The sequence below is a fragment of the Mesoplodon mirus genome (assembly GCF_964341445.2).
Source record: "Mesoplodon mirus genome assembly, chromosome: 16".
Classification (NCBI taxonomy): domain Eukaryota; kingdom Metazoa; phylum Chordata; class Mammalia; order Artiodactyla; family Ziphiidae; genus Mesoplodon; species Mesoplodon mirus.
The window spans coordinates 9712656-9736727 of record NC_138992.1 but is presented as its reverse complement, the minus strand read 5'-3'; the positions used below and the strand labels follow the sequence as shown (position 1 = coordinate 9736727).

Genomic DNA, 24072 nt, shown 5'->3' with positions numbered 1-24072 from the left:
AGCAACTTTTAAGAATCAGTGATTTTTTCAGTCATGTTGATTATTTTGGAAAAACAAGTTCCATGGATGTTTCTGAACTCAATGGCAATTCTTGTCCTATCACCATGCAAATGTAGTGCTTAGTGTTTTGGAACTTTTCCAATCTTTTCAATTTTCACATATTTGTGCCTTATTTCTTCAACTTGTCTATAATCTTCTTAAGAACAGAGGCAGGTCTTATAAGTCCACAGGGCTACATGGAGGGTCCTTTAGGGAAACCACTGTAAGATGTAATTTCCCCTGTAATGTGTATATGGAAAGCAGAAGAGAACACAGCTGTGGATACGTGCAGGCTGGCAACTGGCTAGGCTCACTCACAAGGTAAGAGACTCATATCAGCCATCATAGTTCAAGATTCACATTTCTTTTTTAGCAAAACAACAGATGACATCAAGAGCCTTAAAGATCAGATGTGAATTGTGGGAATGTCGCATGGTAAATCCTTCTGGGCAAGAGTTGTTCTGTTCTCATAACTGCCTAACTCAATCAGACTACTTATTGTGCTGCATTGTGGTCTGGGTAGACTAGCTTGGTGGTTACAAGCATGGATGCTTTGGCCAGATTCCCTGGATTGAAACCCTAGCTCTGCCACTTGCTAGCTGAGAGATCTTGTGCAAGTTATTTAAGCTTTCCATGAGTCTGTTATCTCACCCATAACAATGGGAAAAATAATAGTACCCATTTTTTAGGGTCTTCGTGAGTATTGTAAGAGTTGATTCATGTAAAGTAGTTAAAATAGTGCATGGTACACTGCACATGCTACAAGAACAAACCCTTAAATCATTAGGATTATTTTCAAAAATGCCATTATCTTATTTCTGTTGTTTATTCCATGCCTCCTCAAGGCTTATAGGGTCCACTTTAAATTCTGAACAAGGTCTCTTAAGACCTCCACTCTCTGGGCCCTGTGACTTCAAGGCTCATTTTCTGACACTCTCTCCAGCTAATCAAGTCATTGGTATGTCATCAAATTCAAGGTGCTACTTCACACCTACTAAACTCAGAACAAGCCATTCTTTCTGCCTAGAATGCTCACACTGTGTTTTCCACACAACAATTTCCTACTCCCTGATTCAGCACAAATTCATTTCCCTAGGCTGACTTCTGTGTTCTTTTAAATGAATGAATGAATGAATAAGGTAGATACTTAAGACTTTGCTTGGCTTCTGGATTCTAGAAACAATATATCCAAGGAAACAATGTTTTTTAAAGTGATATTTCCAAATGCATTTTCTTCAGTGCTGCCTCTACTTCTCCTGTTACCCCCGTTACCCATCCTGCTAAGTTCTTGCTTACAGAGAGAATAATCCACTGCAAAGGACATGTAAAGAAACAGAAACTACGAACAATGCATTTCTGCTCATTTAAGGCACATTCTGTATGTTTTCCAAATAAGTATCCTTGTATATAGACATTGATTTCAAATGTGAGGTAAGATACAGGCATACCTCATTTTATTGTGCTTCCCTTTTTTGTACTGCACAGATACTTTATTTTTTCCAAATTGAAGGTTTGTGGCAATGCTGAGTTGAGCAAGTCTGTCTTTCCAAGAGCGTTTGTTCACTTCATGTCCCTGTGTCACATTTTAGTAATTCTCAAAATGTTTCAGACTTTTTCATTATATTTGCTATGATGATCTGTGATCAGTGATTTTTGATGTTACTGTTGCAAAAAGATTACAACTAGCTGAAGGTTCAGATGATGGTTAGCAATTTTAGCAATAAAGTATTTTTTAATTGAGGTATGTATATTGATTTCTTTAGACATAATGTTATTGCACACGTAATAGACTATGGTATAATGTTAACATAACTTATATACACTGGGAAACCAAAAATTCGTGTGACTCGCTTTATTGCAATATTTGCTTTATTGTGGTGGTCTGGAACCCACTCTGCAATATCTCCAAGGTACGCCTGTATTAAAAATAAAAGCATGTGAAAGATGTATTGAGCTCTCTTGAGAAAAGTGCTAATTACAAGATATCTCATGATAAATTTTGTCAATACATAGGAACTCAGTAGTGTTGACCTAGGAGAATAGAAAAGATGTTTGACCTTTCATGAAACAAATAGATGTCCCAGTCTTTCTCAGATCAAGCTCAGAGCTGGGTGCTTGAAAGCTATCTTTTTCTCCCAGGCAAAATGAAACTCCTGGTCGTGTTTCATAAAGTCTAATGGCTGATTTTCTTTTAAAATAATCAAGTTAAATACCACCCCATTTGGTATTTTCTTTAGATTCTACATTTTATTATTCTGCTGTCAACGCTCGGGGGACTAATATTTGCATATCCTAAATCAATATTATGTTTTCCATAGTGAAAGACATCCTTGCTGTTACTTATTCCTGATCCTTCTGCTGAAGTTCTAATCAATATTTAAATGCTTTGATAGAAACTGGATTTTAGGTGTTCATTTTCATCCTTGCTACTACCTTGAGCTTTGGAGTAATGCATTTGTAGCTGAGAGTCTGGGGATTACATTTCCCTCTAAGGAAATAAGTCAGTTCTCAGACAATATTCTCATATATTGAATGTCAGGTAAATCTGACACTTTCTGATAATTTTAAATGCCAGGATATACTAATAGTCATGATAGTAAATAAGATCTAACAGTTGGGCAACACTTATTTTGTGTAAATGTTACTTTGTAGCCAAATGTATTCTATGTGCTTTGTTCCATGGATCATCTCATATAATTTCCATTCTTCCAACAACTACAGGTGATAAAGCGTTTATTTTCCCCTCACTTTGCTGACAGTGAAACTGGCTCAGAGGCAGTGAGTAAGTAACTAGACCAAAGTCCCATCAGTGGTAGATGGCAGTGCTGGATTGAGACAAAAACATTCACTTTCAGAGTCTTTCCAAGACCCTACAGCTACATCATAGGGTCATTACTACAACCACAGCTATTTCCTGGGCAAAGGACTTTATATACATTGTTTCATTTAACTAAAGGTTGAGAACAGTGGTCCTCAAAATGAGGTACCAAGGCCAGCAGCCTCAGCATCACCTGGGAACTTGTTAGGGAGGCATATTCTCAGTTCCCATCCCAGACACAGGGATCAGAAACTCTGAGGGTAGGGCGCAGCTATTGATGGTTTAACAAACTACGTATGGATTCTGCATGACTGCAGGATACAGAGTATCAATCATTATGCCGTGGCGTTTGATGCCTCCCTCCCTTCTTCCTAGGTTCTATACATCACGCTAGGCACTGGGGACACAGAGGGACTGGAGATTCATAATAAAAGGACAATCTTGAACAAACTGGACTGATAAATTAACAATGGAAGACAGTGATGGGTAGTGAGGCACTTAATAGCTGTGTTTATGTGACAGATTTAATTTCTTTGAGCCTCAGTCTCCCCATTAAAACAAGGAAGCCACGATTTACTACCTGGGGTGTTGTGAGATCAAATGATATGATGTATTCATGGTACTTAGCACTACTAAAGATGTGTTTAGCATTGGGGACTATCTCGCTCATTGAAAGGAAAAGTAAGCTGAGTTTTTTTCCTACAAATAGTGATTGATAGGAAGGGGAAATAACAGACATTAAAAAAGCAGAAAAATAAAAAGCCAAACAATTTCAAATCATGGAAAGTTCAGAGATATGTCTGAGTTTTCAAAGGAAAGGTAAGGTCATATAGCAGGTCTGTAAGTCTTAACCCTGGCTGCCCATGAGAATTGCTTTAAGAACTTAAAATAGATTCTGCACAGATTTTGCTTTACATGAACTGGTCTGGGGTCTGGAACACCAGGATTTTTAAAATGCACCTCTTCTGGTTCCAATGTAAGATCAAGTCTGAAAACCAATGCTTTGCAGGGCTAGGTCCTGAACACCTGAGTGTCATCTCACCATCCTCACTGCCTATGAAAAATGTCACTAAAGTTTTGAGGCCAATATTTGCATGATGTTTTAATGTTCTGTCACCTCCAAAATAATTGCTTCTTGGACTTCTGAATTCTGCACATGGGAAACCAACTGTCACAAAGTGAGCAAATGATAGGTGTTAAGCAAGAAGAGGGTTTTGCTTTGGCTTACCCAGGGATTCCTCCAGATTCAAGTTTGTTTGCAATATCCACATCCCAAGACCAGACATCAAACTGCCACTTCCGTAGACCCAACACGCCACATAGCACTGAGCCCGAGTGGATTCCAATCCGCATGTCAACATCATGCTTCGTCCTTGACCGCACATACCTGTTGACATAGGTGAATGCAGAGACACATGTAAAAGGCCAGTGTAGGCACCCTCGGCCTGGGTGGCAGCCTGGGTCTTGCCTACTCCATAAGTTCAACTCCTGTCCATTCATATGCTACCCCTTCCATGAAGCCTTCTTGGATTTCCTGATAACAGAAAGATACCCTTCCTCCTCCAAACTCTACTAGTCTTTTGTCTGAACGTTTAAGGGCTCTTATCACCCTTCTCCCCAAACCTGCTCATCCTATATAACTTCTGTCTCAGGGAATGGCATCAATCTCTCTCTACTCACTACTGTACAAACCTGGGATAGATTATAGTTTCTGCACTTCATTGCACACTCCATTTCCAACCTAAATATTTTAATTTTTATTCCATTTCCCTCACACAACATTGTAAATCAATTATAATCCAGTGTAAAATAAGAATTGTTTTAAAAAAGGAGGAGAAGGAGGAAGAAGTAAACAAAAAACCCTGTATGTGTATACAGTTTTTTTTTTTTTTTTTTGAGTTGCGCAGGCCTCTCACTGTTGTGGCCTCTCCCGTTGCGGAGCACAGGCTCCGGACACACAGGCTCAGCGGCCATGGCTCACGGGCCTAGCCGCTCCGCGGCATGTGGGATCTTCCCAGACCGGGGCACGAACCCATGTCCCCTGCATCGGCAGGCGGGCTCTCAACCACTGCACCACCAGGGAAGCCCTTGTGTATACAGCTTTTATACACAAACCCTTCATCCACTGATGATGAAAACAGTAGAGGCCATTTGAAAAATTCAATAAAGCAAGAGGAGAAACAGCATCGAGCACTTCATATTAGGATTATACTTTCCTATATATTTCATGTTATTTTTAGCCAATAAAATGTGAGCAGAAGTGATATGGGTCATTTCTGGGCAGAAGTTTTAAAAGCCTGATCAACCACACTCCTTTGACTTTTCTTTTTTTTCTGTGTCCAGCATCAGTCGAGGACACTTGGTGATGAGGCCTTCTTAACCATGGTACCTGAATGAGGATTATGTATAGTGGTACCCTGCCATTCCCTCAACCATCTCATAATGACAGGAAATGTGAGTGAAAAGTGAATCTTTGCTGTTTTAAGCCACTGCGATTTGGGGGGATGTTTGTTACTTCAGCATAACCAGGACCATCCTGACTGGTACAATCATCATTCCCAATCTACATCATTCTCATTATATGAGCATCACCATAGTAGAGGGTGTAATATGGACTCTAGTGCCAGACTACCTGAGTTTATATCTTGCTCTGCCACTTACTAGCTGCATGACCTTAGGCACGTTACTTAACTTCTATCTATATAAAAGGAGCGATAATAGCATTGTCAGGGTTAAGTGAATAAAGAAATGTAGAGAGTTGAGAATAGTCCCTGGCACATACTAAGGACTACTTAGTTGCTTATCACATATGAAGGAACTGCAGGAAAGTTAACCTATTTTCTTGTGGCCACATAGCTGGTAAGCATGATTCTAAGACTAAACTGGAGCTGCTGTTTTTTAAACCTCATACTCCTTGCAACATAGACACTGTATGTGGCGTGTGATTCTGGGCAAATAGCTTAATCTTATCCAGAGTTTCAATGGTTGTAGAATAAAGCTCTAGCTGATTGTTTCACTTACAGAGCCTTTGTGAGCCCCAAAGGAGATAATGGATGTTAAAGTGCTTTGCCAACTAATTGTGAGGGTCTATTAAACAGCACACCATGCTAATGCCATTAGGCAATTAACATTGTACAGAGAATGCACTGGAACATCTTAATGAAAAGACATTTAGATTTTTAATTTTCTTCTACAAAACAAAAATCATAAGAAGACAAACTTTTTCATTGCACTGTTTTTCTTTTTGTTGTGTCTGGGATTTGACTTAATAAAAGAGAAGAATGAAATTACGGAGGAGTAATGAATAATTTACAGACAGCGATCCTCTTTGGAAAGGCTACCCAGCGGTTGCACAGAACTACAAACACATTCCATGTGTTTCAAGATCAGTTCTTGAGGGGGGAGGGGGCCTTTGAGCATTCTTGAAGCTAAAATGGAGGGAATTCTGCTCTGAGTTACAGGTCCTTTTCAATTTTTCCAAAGTAGAGCCCCACCGATGCATTGCTGTGCCTCATCAGTCACAAGTAAAGAAAAAAAAGTGCCTATAGATCACTCGCCTTATAAACATCAGCACCTGCTCTTTTTCTCCACAAACTCTGAGCTTCTGGAGGGCAGGGGTACCACCTTTCATTTCCACATGCCCACACTTAGCACAGCGCTTAGCACACAGTGCTCAGAAGTATTTGTTGAATTCATGGACAAAGCTCAAAACCTTTCTTGCTCTGTAGCCCCTTATTGTCCCGAGATGCTTCTAAGAGTCCCTGGGGAACCACGGAGGTGTGTGTGGCCAGTTGGGGAGTGGGGGGACCGTCTACATCTTCCCCTTTCAATTAAAGCAGCTTTGCTCTCATCTGTTTTCATGGAGGGCTTCTAGCTAAGATTTATTTTAAATAAAGACTCCACTTAATAGTTATTATTATTTTTTGTAGCTCTAGATCAAGCTGGGTACCAATAAGGCAACAGTGTACCAGCATAAGAGCGATGATGTCATTTCCTTTCATTGAACTATTAAAGACGGGTGTTTGGTATATGATAAAAGATGAAGAACCTTAGAAATGTTCTTTCAGTTGAAATGCTTCAAATGGTTCATTTTTTTAGCCAATTAACCAATCCATCGATGGTGCTGGAAAAATGACAGCCATCATTGATCTTTAGATTAGACTTTCTCCACCGTTAAATAAATGGATGAATAGAGAGACAAACTTCAGCAGAGTAGCAGATTGGTACTGTGGGTGAAGTATATCCAACTCCTCAGCTTTGGGAGCAGAGACTGGAGTTCTAATGCTGCATCTACCCCTTGTTGGCTGTGGAAACTGGAGTAAAGGAAGTAAATTCTCCTCTGTAAAATGGGAACGATAAGGGCTTCTCAAAGCAAGTGACTCTCAACACCACCAAGGGGCATGGAGTCTGCATTAAAGCAGGACTGGATGTGAAGTTAGGTATCTCAGCTTACTACCTGTGGGCCTCATGCTAGTTGCATTAGTCTCTGAGTCCCGGTTTTCTTAGGTGCAATGGGAAAGAAAACCAGATTTTTGCAGAGTTGTTAGGATAGTTTATAAAATCATGTATATAAAGCACTTAATTAACCTGGTGCAGTTTGAACACTCAAAAATAGTGGCTACTACTAATTTTTGTTAGTAATTAACAAAATTAACAATTTGTAATTATACAACTATATACAGGTTGAATCAGACCAAAAAAATTGATCACACTACCCTTTCCTGCTAAAATTGTGCCTGCATTTGCTCTATTTACATCTAAATAGCTTCAACCAACCCATTTCATATACCAACTGGGCAGTTCCTAGACATATATTGGTTCAAAAAGGATGAGCTAATTTACAGTGTAGTAAGAACTGAGTGATTGGTCCTCAGCTCCCTAGGTGACAGTGCCCTTGGACATTCTGGGAAAAACGGAAAAACAAGGGAGTTAGTTATGGAAGTCAACTACGGTCACTGTGCAGGGTGTTCTGTGCAAGTGTCAAGTCTTATCTTTACAATAACCCTGGGTACCATTACCAGTACCATTTTACAAATTAGGAAACTGAGTTCTAAGAAGTTCCTTTCTTTAGGTCACACATATAGAGGTGGAATAGCTGGAATTTCACCCCAGGTGTGTGAGCCTAAATGTAGTGGTCCATTTCCTCTACCCTGAATGGTTTATGTTGAAAAAGGAGCCATGCTTAGGGGTACATGAACCACTGGGGTTTGATCTGGCTCTGCCCAATAGATGGATGACACAGTCTCTGCCAGCTAATTCCAAAAAGTCAGCAGACTTATAGCAAGCTCCCTTCTGTAGATTCCAGAGTTCACTGAGGGTAGCTCAGGGGTCACTCACTGTTGGGGTGGGAGCAGCCAGCATGGTGGCCATGGAGCCCGACTTTGCCTTCAACCATGATCTATCCTATAGCCTTTATTGGACTTCAGAGTCATCCTGCCTTACAAACCATGGGGCCCATCTGCTTCTAAAAAGTTGGAAAGCTACCGTGTCTTATCCTAGCATGGAAGTTGCAGTTTCACAAAATACTTCATTCTGGTGCCCACAACAGTTCTGATAGGTAGATACCTATCAGCATTATAAATTTCCATTTTACAGATGAGGGAACTGAGGCTCCAAGAGAGTTAAGATGTAAATATTATCTCTTCTGTGTTGGCCTTTTATCTTCATAAAAGATGTTGTTTCATTCTCACCCTATGCTACATATACAGTCCATTTATCTCATTTGTTCATTTATTCAATAAGCATCTCTCGAAGTCCTCTGCAAATATAAGCAGGGAACCAAATAGACAAATCAGAAAATCAGTTCCTGTATTTATGGAGATTGCATTAGGATGGTTTTCCCCCATTTTACAGCTAAGGAGGCTGGAGCAGAGAGAGGTCAAGTCACTCGCTCAAGGTCTGGAAGTAATGGGTCCTGATCGGCCCTCACAATGCCAGACTGCAAGCTGAGAGCTCTTTGGACACCTTCCTGCTGCTTGCACTCCCTTCAGCATCACCCTCCTCCTTTTGGGGGTGGAAAGGTAATGGGAAAACCTGGAGCAGGATTCCTGTTCAAAAACAGTGGACTGCATGAGAGAAAAGCAAGAGAAGCAATCGAGCCACCCATTTCCCACACTGAGCTCTATGTCTTTCTCTCTCTGTAAAAGTAGATTTTTAAAAAACTAAGTTTGCCCTAAATGGTGTGTGTGTGTGTGTGTGTGTGTTCGTACTCTGCAATGCGTACTTCTTTAAACTCACAAGCATTTTCTTATGTCATTGAATATTAATGTAAGTCATGGTACTTAATGGTTACCCATTTCCCTATTTTGTAATATGCAAAACTTTATCTAACCATTTCCCTGCCTTTAGACATTTAGGGAGTCAGATGAGCATGCCTCAGGGTCTTTGCCCTGCTGCTTAGGCTGCGTGTCATTGGCCGGAAGTTATTTATCCTACAAGAATTTCAAGTTCCTCGTCTGAAAATTGGGGAAAGTAATAGTATTTTCCTCTCAGGGCTGTGGTCAGTATTAGGTGAGGTGAGTCAGGAAGGTTATTTAGTATAGTGTCTGACACATGGTGAGCATTCAATCCACATTAGCTTTATCAGCTATTGTTACCAGATAATTTCAGGCTTCACCATTGTAAATAATTTTGCAAAAAGAATACTTGTTCATGTTAAAGACAACTCTGATGCATTTCAAAGAGAAGTGCAGCCTTGTGGATGCTGTTGTCAGTGACTTTTCAGAGCAAGGTGAGAAAGGGGATTTGAGGAGGAAAGAGACAGAGAGAGAGAGAAGCAAGGGAGAGAGGGAGATGAAGAGCAAAAACGAACTACAGGAGGGAGAAAGAAGGAGGAACAGATGCCGCGAGGCATGCAGGGGGCTTGGGTACTCTTGCCTCCAGTGAGGAAAGCAAAATAACTCCTGCTTTTCATTCCTCGTCCTGCCATGTTGCTTGGCAGGGCAACCCCGTCACAAGGATTAAGACCTTTGTTCCAGTTAACCATCAGGAACAAGCCAGTTCCTGCTTGACATTCTGGTGTCATTCCATGCCTTTTTAGCAACTGTGCTGAAAAGACCAGGCTCTGTAATTTTCATTAAGGTTCATCAAGGGAGCCTTTGGAGATTATTAATAAAAATACTGCATAAAACACAGCCCACCATCAGCTCTAGTGTCTCCTCAGCTATCAAGTCTTTCCAAAATAGAGCCAGGGCATGTGAGAGGAGCCACCTGGAGCCCCTTTTCAATCTACATGATGGAATTATTATCTAAGCCTATTTTAATTAATTAAATTTTATGAACAGACATCCATGAGATGCTATTAAATGCTTTAGTAGAAATAAAGTTATATTCAATCACTTTTTTTGCCATTCATCTAGCTAATATCATGTTTCTAAAATCAAGTATTTTTTTTTTGATGGAATAAATTTACTAAGAGGCTTGATTAAGGTTTATGATCTTGTTACTGTCAGAAGTTTACTGACATTTCTTCCCTCTCAATGTCAGTTCTGCTAACTTATTAAGGATGTATGTGAGACCTCCTAGGCTATACTTTCATCCTTTGGGTATCAATGGCAGATTTCAGGCATCAGAAACAATTGCAGAAATCTGGAGCTAGGAGGTAGGATGCCATAATTGTTAAGACCAATGGCTTTGGCATCAGATTGTTCTAGATTGGTGCCCTTATCCTGCCACCGACTAGCTGTGTGATTTCGGGCCATTACCCAAACTCCATAAGTTCCAGTTTCCTCATTGGTAAAGTAGGAGCCTAATTCCAGAGCTTAGTCAGGATGCACCCATATAGCTATACTGGTTGTTTATGGTTAACATCCATTCTGATTTGCTTCCCTGGCCTATTCTGATTAGTCCATGCTTTAGCCATACTAGTTGTTCAATGTTTTGCTCTCCACGCCTGCCTAACTCCCAGGATTGTTATAAGGACTAAATGAGCTAATTATGTAAAACCCTTATCTCAGTTGATGGCATATAGTAGGTGTTCATTAAACCTTAGTTATTGTTATTATTATTTTACTAGAAGAGCTTTCTGTAACTTAACTGAGTCAAATTTTCCAGTGTCCAGTCTCTTCAATAAGTGGTGCTGGGAAAACTGGATAGGGACATGTAAAAGTATGAGATTAGATCACTCCCTAACACCATACACAAAAATAAGCTCAAAATGGATTAAAGACCTAAATGTAAGGCCAGACACTATCAAACTCTTAGAGGAACACATAGGCAGAACACTCTATGACATAAATCACAGCAAGATCCTTTTAGACCCACCTCCTAGAGAAATGGAAATAAAGACAAAAATAAACACATGGGACCTAATGAAACTTAAAAGCTTTTGCACAGCAAAGGAAACCATAAACAAGACCAAAAGACAACCCTCAGAATGGGAGAAAATATTTGCAAATGAAGCAACTGACAAAGGATTAATCTCCAAAATTTATAAGCAGCTCATGCAGCTCAATAACAAAAAAACAAACAACCCAATCCAAAAATGGGCAGAAGACCTAAATAGACATTTCTCCACAGAAGATATACAGACTGCCAACAAACACATGAAAGGATGCTCAACATCTTTACTCATTAGAGAAATGCAAATCAAAACTACAATGAGATATCACCTCACACCAGTCAGAATGGCCATCATCAAAAAATCTAGAAACAATAAATGCTGGAGAGGGTGTGGAAAAAAGGGAACACTCTTGCACTGCTGGTGGGAATGTGAATTGGTACAGCCGCTATGGAGAACGGTATGGAGGTTCCTTAAAAAACTACAAATAGAACTACCATATGACCCAGCAATCCCACTACTGGGCATATACCCTGAGAAAACCATAATTCAAAAAGAGACATGTACCAAAATGTTCATAGCAGCCCTATTTACAATAGCCCGGAGATGGAAACAACCTAAGTGTCCATCATCGGATGAATGGATAAAGAAGATGTGGCACATATATACAATGGAATATTACTCAGCCATAAAAAGAAATGAAATTGAGCTATTTGTAATGAGGTGGATAGACCTAGAGTCTGTCATACAGAGTGAAGTAAGTCAGAAAGAGAAAGACAAATACTGTATGCTAACACATATATATGGAATTTAAGAAAAAAAAAATGTCATGAAGAACATAGGGGTAAGACAGGAATAAAGACACAGACCTACTAGAGAATGGACTTGAGGATATGGGGAGGGGGAAGGGTAAGCTGTGACAAAGTGAAAGAGCGGCATGGACATATATACACTACCAAACGTGAGGTAGATAGCTAGTGGGAAGCAGCCGCATAGCACAAGGAGGTCAGCTCGGTACTTTGTGACCGCCTGGAGGGGTGGGATAGGGAGGGTGGGAGGGAGACGCAAAAGGGAGGGGTTATGGAAACATATGTATATGTATAACTGATTAAATTTGTTATAAAAAAAAAAAAAAAATTTTCCAGTGTCCAGTCTCAGCCCTAATTGCAAGATCCTATTAAAAAATGTTTCTAGGGTGATAGCATGCATGCTATCTACTTAAATTTTCAAAAGAATACTCTGAATTTGGGATCTTATGATTCCCATTTCACAGAAGAGGCCATGTAGGCTCTGAGAAGTTAAGTCACATTCATCCACAGCCACACACCTAATAACGGGAAGAAGCAGGAACCAGGTTATGTCTGCTGACTGCAGGTCAAGGTCACTCAGTACGTTCCCTTTAAGTCATCTCATGGTGCTATAGTCACTCTTTCAAGGAACCTTTGCTGTGATCACATCCAGCAACAAACTCTATCTTTAATAAAGTGGAACCCTGTCCAAAATACTTAGAGTATTACCAATTGATAAGGTAAGTTTACTATAATGATAAATATTTGATTTAATTTAAACTTCTATGTCACATATGGTGTCTTGGGGGACTCGGGGTCTCAGCTTTGGAGGATTATAACCTTTTCTTATTTCACAGCTACTGCTCTATTTCAGGTCCTTAGTTCTTGTTACTGGACTGTTACAAAAATATCTCCCAGCCAGTTTCCTTCCCCTTGGCCTCTGATTTCTCTCATCCAGAGTAAACTGAAGAGAGAGTTATCCATCTCCATGGTTACCCTCCTCAAGCCCAGATCAGAACATGACACTTCTCCACTTCAAGTGTCAGTGACTTCCCATTGCCTGAGGGATGAAGCCCCAGTATGTCTTACAAGGTCACCAACTATCTGTGCACTAACTCCATTGACTGAGTTTAGAATTGTAGGGATCACCAAGCCCTGCTTCAAATCCTTAACACACACATATATATGCACAAACATACACATGCACACACAAGTATAGACACATAGGTGCTCACATACTGATGCATATCTACACATCTGCATGCAAGCACACGCACAAACACACATACACAACATACACATATACATATGTACACACATATACACACCACATATATATATGTGTGTGTATAGGGAAACAATCTTTGGATCTCGGTCAAAAGGACCAACGTGGAGGGACCTTCAAGATGGTGGAGGAGTAAGATATGAAGATCACCTTCCTCCCCACAGATACATCAGAAATACATCTACACGTGGAACAACTCCTACAGAACACCTACTGAACGCTGGCAGAAGACCTCAGACCTCCCAAAAGGCAAGAAACTCCCCACGTACCTGGGTAGGGCAAAAGAAAAAAGAAAAAACAGAGACAAAAGAATAGGGACGGGACCTGCACCAGTGGGAGGGAGCCGTGAAGGAGGAAAGCTTCCCACACACTAGAAGCCCCTTCGCGGGCGGAGACTGCGGGTGGCGGAGGGGGGAAGCTTTGGAGCTGTGGAGGAGAGCACAGCAACAGGGGTGTGGAGGGCAAAGCGGAGAGATTCCCGCACAGAGGATCGGTGCCGACCGGCACTCACCAGCCCGAGAGGCTTGTCTGCTCACCCGCCGGGGCGGGCGGGGTTGGGATCTGAGGCTCGGGCTTCGGAGATCAGACCCCAGGGAGAGGACTGGGATTGGCGGTGTGAACACAGCCTGAAGGGGCTAGTGCGCCATGGCTAGCCAGGAGGGAGTCTGAGAAAAAGTCTGGAACTGCTGAAGAGGCAAGAGACCACTGTTTCAGGGTGCACGAGGAGAGGGGATTCAGAGCACCAACTAAACGAGCTCCAGAGACGCGTGCGAGCTGCGGCTATCAGCACGGACACCAGACACGGGCATTAGATGCTAAGGCTGCTGCTGCAGCCACCAAGAAGCCTGTGCACAAGCACAGGTCACTCTCCACACCTCCCCTCCCAGGAGCTGCACAGCTGCCACTGTCAGGGTCCCGTGATCCAGGGACAACTTCCCCAGGAGAATGCATGGCGCGCCTCAGGCTGGTACAACGTCTCGCCGGCCTCTACCGCCGCAGGCTCGCCCTGCATTCCATACCCCTCCCTCCCTCCAGCCTGAGTGAGTCAGAGCCCCCAAAGCAGCCACTCCTTTAACCCCATCCTGTCTGGGCAAGAACAAAAGCCTGAGGGTGACCTACACACAGAGGCGGGGCCAAATCCAAAGCTGAACCCCAGGAGCTGTGAGAACAAAGAAGAGAAAGGGAAATCTCTCCCAGCAGCCTCAAGAGCAGCGGGTTAAAGCTCCACAGTCAACTTGATGTATCCTGCATCTGTGGAATACCTGAATAGACAACAAATCATCCCAAAACTGAGACAGTGGACTTTGGGAGCAACTGTAGACTTGGGGTTTGCTTTCTGCATCTAATTTGTTTCTGGTTTTATGTTTATTTTGGTTTAGTATTTAGGGCGTATTATCAATGGTAGATTTGTTTATTGATTTGGTTGCTCTCTTCCTTTTTAAAAAAAAATATATATTTTGCTTTTTCTCTTTTTGTGAGTGTGTATTCTTCTTTGTGTGATTTTGTCTGTATAGCTTTGTTTTTGTCCTAGGGTTCTGTCTGTCCATTTTTTTTTCTTTTTAGTGTACTTTTTAGTGCTTGTTATCATTGGTGGATTTGTTTTTTGGCTTGGTTGCTCTCTTCTTCCTTTCTCTCTTTTTTTATACTACTTTTTAATATTTTTATTTTTAATAATTAAAAAATTTTAATTTAAATAACTATTTTATTTATTTATTTTCTTTCTTTTTTCCCCTCCCTTTTCTTCTGAGCTGTGCAGCTGACAAGGTCTTGGTGCTCTGGCTGGGTGTCACGCCTGAGCCTCTGAGGTGGGAGAGCCGAGTTCAGGACATTGGTCCATGTAATATCCTGGTCCTCCTGGCTCCATGTAATATCAAATGGTGAGAGCTCACCCAGAGCTCTTCATCTCAATGCTAAGGCCCAGCCCCACTAAACAACCAGCAAGCTACAGTGCTGGAAACCCTATGCCAAACAACCAGCAAGACAGGAACATAACCCTACCCATTAGCAGAGAGGCTGCCTAAAATCATAATAAGGTCACAGACACCCTAAAACACACCACCGGATGCAGTCCTGCCCACCAGAAAGACAAGATCCAGCCTCATCCACCAGAACACAGGCACTAGTCCCCTCTACCAGGAAGCCTACACAACCCACTGAACCAACCTTACCCACTGGGGGCAGGCACCAAAAACAACGGGAACTATGAACCTGCAGCCTGCAAAAAGGCGACCCCAAACACAGTAAGTTAAGCAAAATGAGAAGATGGAGAAATACACAGCAGATGAAGGAGCAAGGTAAAAACCCACCAGACCAAACAAATGAAGAGGAAATAGGCAGTCTACCTGAAAAAGAATTCAGAGTAATGATAGTAAAGAGGATCCAAAATCTTGGACATAGAATAGAGAAAATACAAGAAACGTTTAATAAGGAACTAGAAGAACTAAAGATCAAACAAACAATGATGAACAACAATAAATGAAGTTAAAAATTCTCTAGAAGGAATCAATAGCAGAATAACTGAGGGAGAAGAACAGATAAGTGACCTGGAAGATAAAATAGTGGAAATAACTACTGCAGAGCAGAATAGAGAAAAAAGAACAAAAAGAATTGAGGACAGTCTCAGAGACATCTGGGACGGCATTAAACACACCAACATTCGAATTATAGGGGTCCCAGAAGAAGAAGAGAAAAAAAAAGGGACTGAGAAAATATTGGAAGAGATTATAGTTGAAAACTTCCCTAATATGGGAAAGGAAATAGTCAATCAAGTCCAGGAAGTGCAGAGAATCCTATACAGGATAAATCCAAGGATAAACATGCCAAGACACATATTAATCGAACTATCAAAAATTAAAAAAGAAAAATTAAAAACCTGAAAGAGAAATTAAGGTAACACTCCCATTTACCATTGCACCAAAAAGAATAAAATACCTAGGAATAAAGCTACCTAAGGAGACAAAAGTCCTGTATGCAGAAAACTATAAGACCCTGATGAAAGAAATTAAGATGATACAAACAGATGGAGAGATATATCATGTTCTTGGATTGGAAGAACTGTATTGTGAAAATGACTGTACTACCCAAAGCAATCTACAGATTCAATGCAATCCCTATCAAACTACCAATGGCATTTTTCACAGAACTAGAACAAAAAATTTCACAATTTGTATGGAAACACAAAAGACCCCGAATAACCAAAACAATCTTGAGAAAGAAAAATGAAGCTGGAGGAATCAGGCTCCCTGACTTCAGACTATACTACAAAGCTACAATAATCAAGATAGTATGGTACTGGTACAAAAACAGAAATATAGGTCATTGGAACAGGATAGAAAGCCCAGAGACAAACCCATGCACATATGGTTACCTTATCTTTGATAAAGGAGGCAAAAATATACAGTGGAGAAAAGACAGCCTCTTCAGTAAGTGGTGCTAGGAAAACTGGACAGCTACATATAAAAGAATGATATTAGAACACTCCCTAACACCATACACAAAAATAAACTCAAAATGAATTAAAGACTTAAATGGAAGGCTAGACACTATAAAACTCTTAGAGGAAAACATAGGCAGAACACTCTATGACATAAATACAGCAAGATCCTTTTTGGCCCACCTCCTACAGAAATGGAAATAAAAACAAAAATAAACAAATGGGACCTAATGAAACTTCAAAGCTTTTGCACAGCAAAGGAAACCGTAAACAAGACGAAAAGACAACCCTCAGAATGGGAGAAAATATTTGCAAATGAAACAATGGACAAAGGATTAATCTCCAAAATATACAAGCAGCTCAATATCAAAAAAACAAAGAACCCAATCCAGTAATGGGCAGAAGACCTAAGCAGAGATTTCTCCAAAGAAGATATACAGATTGCCAACAAACACATGAAAGGATGCTCAACGTCACTAATCATTAGAGAAATGCAAATCAAAACTACAATGAGGTATCACCTTACACTGGTCAGAATGGCCATCATCAAAAAATCTAGAAACAATAATGCCGGAGAGGGTGTGGAGAAAAGGGAACTCTCTTGCACTGTTGGTGGGAATGTAAATTGATACAGCTACTATGGAGAACAGTAGGGACGTTCCTTATAAAACTAAAAATAGAACTACCATATGACACAGCAATCCCACTACTGGGCATATACCCTGAGAAAACCATAATTCAAAAAGTGTCATGTCCCACAATGTTCATTGCAGCTCCATTTACAATGCTTCCAGGACATGCAAGCAACCTAAGTGTCCATCGACAGATGAATGGATAAAAAAGATGTGGCACAAATATACAGTGGAATCTTAGCCATAAAAAGAAACGAAATTGAGTTTGTAGTGAGGTGGATGGACCTAGAATCTGTCATACAAAGTGAAGTAAGTCAGAAGAAGAAAAACAAATACTGTATGCTAACATATATATATGGAATCTAAAAAAAAAAAGGTTCTGAAAAACTTAGAGGCAGGACAGGAATAAAGATGCAGATGTAGAGAATGGACTTGAGGACACGAGGAAGGGGAAGCATAAGCTGGGATGAAGTGAGAGAGTGGGATGGACATATATACACTGCCAAATGTAAAACAGATAGCTAGTGGAAAGCAGCCGCATAGCACAGGGAGATCAGCTCGGTGTTTTGTGACCACCTAGAGGGGTGGGATAGGGAGGGTGGGAGGGAGACGCAAGAGGGAGGAGATATGGGGATATATGTATATGTATAGCTGATTCACTTTGTTATACAGCAGAAACGAACACATCATTGTAAAGCAATTATACTCCAATAGAGATGTTAAGAAAAAGTTGTTATTAAAAAAAAAAAAGGACCACCGTGGAGATACTTAGACAGGGAAAACTCTTCCCTTATGTTTATACTTCTGTCTTGCCTCTTGCTCCCTTGTGAAGTCTTCCGATGCTCTAAGCAGCAGCAGCTAATCCCAGCCTTTCCTGATTCCACACTCCGTCCCCGCTTTTCTGTGATTGAAGGAGAATCTCTATCACATATTTGGAGCGATCAGTGAATAAGGTCCCAGGGTCATTTAGACTGTTGGTTTGCCATTTGTGAAAGAATTACAAATCTTACCCAAACAAGGAGCCTACTGTATCTGCTTGGATCCCGATGCCATCTCACCATCAGAGCACCAGTCTCCCACTGATGGTCTGTACTCTGGGAACTGGTAATGGGTTTCATACTCTTTGAGGAAATGTCAGGGACAAGGAGAAACACTGACAAGGTAGCGGCAATACCTCAATAGGGATGCATCTCTGATGACAAATACACAGAGTTTCCATCAAGTCTGGGGACACCAGTCAATAAATGGTTTATTGACACTGTATCACAACATATGCAATATGATGTTATGTATGGTTCCAGACTTTATGGCTTCTTTGGAGTTTTCCAGTTGGAACAAGTGCCTTTGGGGCTGACTACAAAATTTCATTGTGTGTAAGTGGTAGTTGGTTAAGATTTTTGACTTTTTGGTAAAGCAATGTAACTGGGATTCTCTTATACACACAGTGAGGTACAAATATTGTCTACTGGTAATTCCTCAGAGTGTAATATTACTTGACAGTAAGAGTAGAAACTCTAGAAGTCTGAGCCAATTGCAACCAAGGCTTGCCAAATTCTACAGTTCTTTTTTATTTCTCTGCACCATGCTTTGTTGGTAACTGGAAGAATTCATGCTGGAACTCAGATCACCTACATTATAATCAAGGAGTTTGAGTATTAATAGACTCTGACTCATGCAGTTAAAAAGTACCCTCCTGAATTGTTTTATTCTAAAGAAGTAAAAGCAGCATTTAATAAACTAACAAGAGAAAGCCCTTGAATCACTTCAACCCATCCAAATCTCACTGTCCCACTCCAAAACTTCAGAAAGGAGACTTTAAATTGGTTAAAATGGTCAAGAGGGATAAGATCCTCTCTACAAAGATAAATGATAATGTTCTAAGAATCTTAAAGCATTTTGATAGTCAATGTTTATTTCTTCTGCAACGCCATCTCTGCAGCATCTTCTGCTTAAGTTCAAGACAGGAACTCCTATGGAAAGTCTGTGGATGAATGGATAAAAAAGATATTCCCTTCCTTCCTTCCTTCCTTCCTTCCTTCCTTCCTTCCTTCCTTCCTTCTTCTTTCTCCTCTTTTTCTCTACACACACACACACACACACACACACACACAGGAATATTATTCAGCCTTAAAAAAGAGGAAATCCTGCTATCGGCGGCAATATGGGTGAATATGGAGAACATTATGCTCAGTGAAATAAGCCAGACAGAGAAAAACAAATACTCTATGGTATCACTTATATGTGGAATCTTAAAAAAAAAAGGTGCACTGAGAGAAACAGAGTAGAAAGGTGGTCGTCAGGGGCTAGGATTGGGGTAGGGAAAAGGGGAACTGTTGGCCATGGGGTACAAACTTTCATTTTAAGATGAATAGGTTCTGAGGTTCTGATGTAAACATGGTGACTATAGTTAATAATTCTTATTGTATGCTTGCAATTTGCTGAGAGTAGGTCTTCAGCATTCTCATAAAAAAAATGATAACTGCGTGAGGTGATGGATGTGTTCATTAACTTGTGATAATCATTTAAAAATGTGTAAGTATATCAAATTAACACATTGTGCACTTTAAATATATACAAATTTGTCAATTATATCTTAACAAAAATTTAGAGAAAGAAAGAAAGGAAGAAAGAAAGAAAGGAAAGTTTTGCTGCTTAAACTTGATTTTGACATGGTTGGTAAATCACAGACTTTCAGAGGCTTCAGAACAGGTCTAGTCCAACTTCCTCATTTCATAGACAAGCCTCCAAGTAATATCTCTAATGGGCACCGACAGACAAGAGAAGGACCCTTGAGTGACCTGTTCATCATTGTATTTCCAGGGCTTAACACAGTGTCTGACACATGGTAGAACTCAACAAATTATTTGTTGACTGACACACTGGTTTACTGACAGAATAGCATTTGCACACCTCATCAGCTGTGGAGTTGGTACAAGGCATTGGGTCTTCTGGGTGTCGGTCCCACTCTCTCCCTTGAAACCAGTCAACTTATCACAATTCATCTTAGTTTTCAGGGCAAGACTCTGAAGTGTCCAAATTAACAGGAAGAAGCACCTGCAGCCTTTTCCATCTACCAAAGGCTGATCAAAAGGGGACTCTGGGTGGGAGTGGTGGGCTACTTTTCCACGGTCCCTACTGGGGGAAACATCTGCATCTCTGTAAAAGAGAGGGCAACAGCAGAGTGGACATTTCCAGTCTCTCTCCACCTGCCTACTTGGCCTTAGGGATGCTTATGGTTGGATTTTCATCATATACCTCATGGCAAAGCACCTCACTGCCTTGATCAGGCCCTGGTTGTGGGTAAGTTCCAGAGGTGGGACCCTGAGGGCCCACCTGGGGGGCATATCTGCCCACCCAGAGTGTGATTTCAGGCTCAGTATTGAAATGACTAGTGTCACGTCAATGGAACAGGATCATATTTAGGAAAAGGGCTTCTGTGCCCTCTTCTTAACTAGGGGACTTCACAGCATTTCCCAATGTCAACAGACCTCTGCCTGAAACCCAAATAAAGTCAGGGATCTGTCAGCAAGTAGAAGGGTCAGGCACACTGTGTTGGCCATGGCCAGGTTCTAGAAAGGGAGCCTCCAACTCCTTAGATTCCTCTTGCCTGTTCCTGGATAGGTCTTGGGAACCAGCAGGCAAGCTGAGCCTACAGTGGAGGGTGTGTGTTTGGGGGTGCAGAGCAGGGGTTGTTGTCCTGGCTGAACTTGAATCCAGACTGACACTCCCGAGCATCACACGGACGCCTGACAGACCACACAACCAAGGTGTGAGTGCACGAAAAGAGTCTTCCGGTCTGTTTCCAACAATGCTCTTCTTCCCTTATAAGATGAAGACATAATCCATGGAGATTTCTGCCCATGTGTCCACTCTTTACTCTCTTTGCTGTGGTTGTGGGAAGATGTGATGCTTGGAGGATCTGCAAACATTTTGGAAACTTGAGGGGAGCTTTGGCAATACTCAGCTTCTGTCCCAAAGCCATAAACAGCCTAGCTCCAAAGTCCTTGACCGCAATAACTCATCCCCCTTTGATTCAGCCTCTATTTGTCAGCTACACTCACCAAAGCCAAAAGCATTTGCCACACACCCGTGAAGACAGCCAGGTTGCCCTTCAGTGATTCCTGTTGGCCTTAGGATAAAAAGCAACCCCTTACACAGCTTAGAAGGCCCTTCAGGTTCTGGATGCTCCCAGGGTGCCGTCTACCTGTCACCACCATTTCCACCCCAGGCTCCACCAGCTGCCACTACAGCACATCCCGAATCCTGCACATGGCCACCTATCTTCCAAGCACTCCATTCCACCTCCAGGATCTAATGTCTTACTTTTCAGGTAATGGCTTAGACATCTGTACTCTGGAAAGTCTTCTCCAGCACCCCAGATTGCACTAACTGTTACTTCTCTATCGCCCCCGAGCACCCTGGTTTGATTCATCTCAGAGCGTATTGTACCATATTGGAATCGTCTATGCATTTATCTTTCCCACCGCACTGTAATCTCCCTGAAGGCAAGCACTATGCTCATCATGTTCCCTGCTATATCCCCACAAGGACATTGGTCATACAACTGTGTTGCACAAATAATTGAAAGGGAGGTATAACTAGAACATAATGAAGCTAGAGGTTCCTATGGGAGAACTAATGGGTATACAGTCTTCATGAAATAAATCAAAGAGCTCCACCTTTCAACGTACACATGATCGACCGCAAAGGATAGATGGGGTGGTTTTGGTCTTTCCCATCAAGTACATCGAAGGCTCGGGTATTAGGGAGAAGGTCCCAAATTACCTGATGGTTTTGATCATGCTGAGGCCCATTTCAACGCAGCAGTGGGCGTGGTCCTGGCGGGGCTCAGGAAGTCCTGAAACGCAGTAGTAGCAGTCTCCCAGGATTTTAATGCGAAGGCAGTGATGCTCCTGAAAGGAACAAGGTGGGAGAGGGAAGGACTGAGTCAACAGACAGGTAAGGGCTTCCGAAAGCCTTGGGAAAGAAGGGAGCTGGGTCAACAGGTCTGCACCTTGGGATCAGGGGCTTCTACCTTTGAAATGTGCTGCTATTTTCTTCCCAGGAAATTGGAGCGGGGAGTTGAAGGGCTCAGTGGTGGAACGGAGTCGTGGAAAAACACTGGATTTTGAGTTTGACAGATAGAGAGCCATATCCCAACTCTGCCATGTAGTAGCTTTCTGATCTTAATCCCCTGTGGAACACTGAATACCCCGATCCTGCTCCCACTGATGTATTTCTTCTCAGGACATGTCTCTGGATTAACAGTTTGTATCAGTTGCTAGCTCAACAATAAGCACTTAAAAAATAAATCACTTAGGGATACCAACTGTTCCAACTCTATATAAAGTCCTTTCCCAATGACAGCACTGGCACCTTAAGAAGAGGGGCTGACTGTGTCTTGTACATACTTGTATTCATTTACTGATTCACACGCTTTCTCATTGATAAAAACATCAGGTGTGCGTCTATCATAAAGCAAGCATTGTCCCTGACACAAAGATGATTAAAACAACCCCTATTATATATTAAACAGAATGCACCCTCACAAGAACCTGGAGGTAGGCACAATTTTTATCCTGATCACTTCACCAGTGAGAAGCAGGACACGCCTGTGTGTTTGGTGGATTCACAATCTTGAAGACATGATCCTTACAAAGTTTCAAAGAGCAACAGGTACCTAGGAAATGGTGCATACTTTCATATTGGGTGGAAATAGGCTGGATTTTGCAGGTTATAGAGGAAAGAGGACTTGGGGCGGTAGAGCATAGGGGCTAAGAGCACTGGCTGAGGAGTCCCATTGCAGATCAAATCCTAGACCCCCCACTCCATCCTCACTGTGTGTTTTTAGGTAAATTACTTAACCTCTGAGCCTCTGTTGCCTCATCTATAAAATGGGGATAAGAATAGGACCTCATTGTGTGATTGTAAAGAGGTAGGAAGATGAGGCATGTGAAGGCTTAGCATAGGGTCCAGCAGATGGGGCACTAAATTAATGTCACCCATCTCTATGATGATGACTTGGACTCCTGTCCTTGTTCTTTCACATTTCTATGTGACACAGGCAGATTCTCTCTAGGTCTCCTTGGGTAGATGGTTGGGATGGAACGACTTTGAGATGTCTTCTAGATTTGAAGCCCTAGGTGCCTGTGGGTCTATGGCTTTGTGAGTTAGGGGCTCTCCTTGGGAAACCAGAGTCCAAGGGCAGGAGGAGGGGAGTTTCAGACAGAAAGGGGCCAACTGAGATGCCAGCAGCACAGTGGATGCCCTGGTACTGCCAAGTTATAAAGCACCATGCTGGTTTCCTAATCTGATCAGGGGTTGGGACATCATGTTTGGGTAACAAGTGAAATCACTTTCCCAATAAAAAACAAATATCAGGCAGGGAAAAGAGAATCAGAACTGGCTCTGGTGTTTCCCTGTCTGGATCAGATCTCCAGGGCCTTGCCAACCTTCCCAAATGGGCACAGATGCGATCTTCAGAACGCTGATAGCAGGCACAGCTATCCCACGGTTATTTTTAGGAGTGTGTGTTTCCTATCTATTGGCTGCTTCAATGCAACTAATTTTGTAAGAGAGCAAAAAGGGAAGCTCAAGACCTTTACTTGTTTCTTCTAAGATGCTCTAGACTGTTATGGCCAGAATGGAACTAGGGAGACCTGACCCACTGGTCCTGGCAGTTTCCAGATTTGTGGAGTCCATGGGACAGTGTTAAAAAAAAACCCAGAAGGTCCAAGGCACTGCTCTGGAGTTCAATTTTGTGTTTTGGCAAGGAAGTATGAAAAGTCCATCAACATAC

General features: G+C 41.7%; 1 protein-coding gene across 3 annotated transcripts in view; it reads right to left on the bottom strand.

The window, feature by feature from the left end:
- The window catches only part of ADCY8 (adenylate cyclase 8), a gene marked incomplete at its 5' end in the record, with an annotated part of 218088 nt that overhangs the window by 110497 nt on the left and 83519 nt on the right, over positions 1-24072 (bottom strand). For all 3 annotated transcript variants that reach the window (XM_082601266.1, XM_082601267.1, XM_082601268.1), the window contains 2 exons: positions 4086-4244; positions 22059-22186. In XM_082601266.1, coding sequence (XP_082457392.1) covers positions 4086-4244; positions 22059-22186 — 287 coding nt within the window. The remainder of the gene's footprint in view (positions 1-4085; positions 4245-22058; positions 22187-24072) is intronic.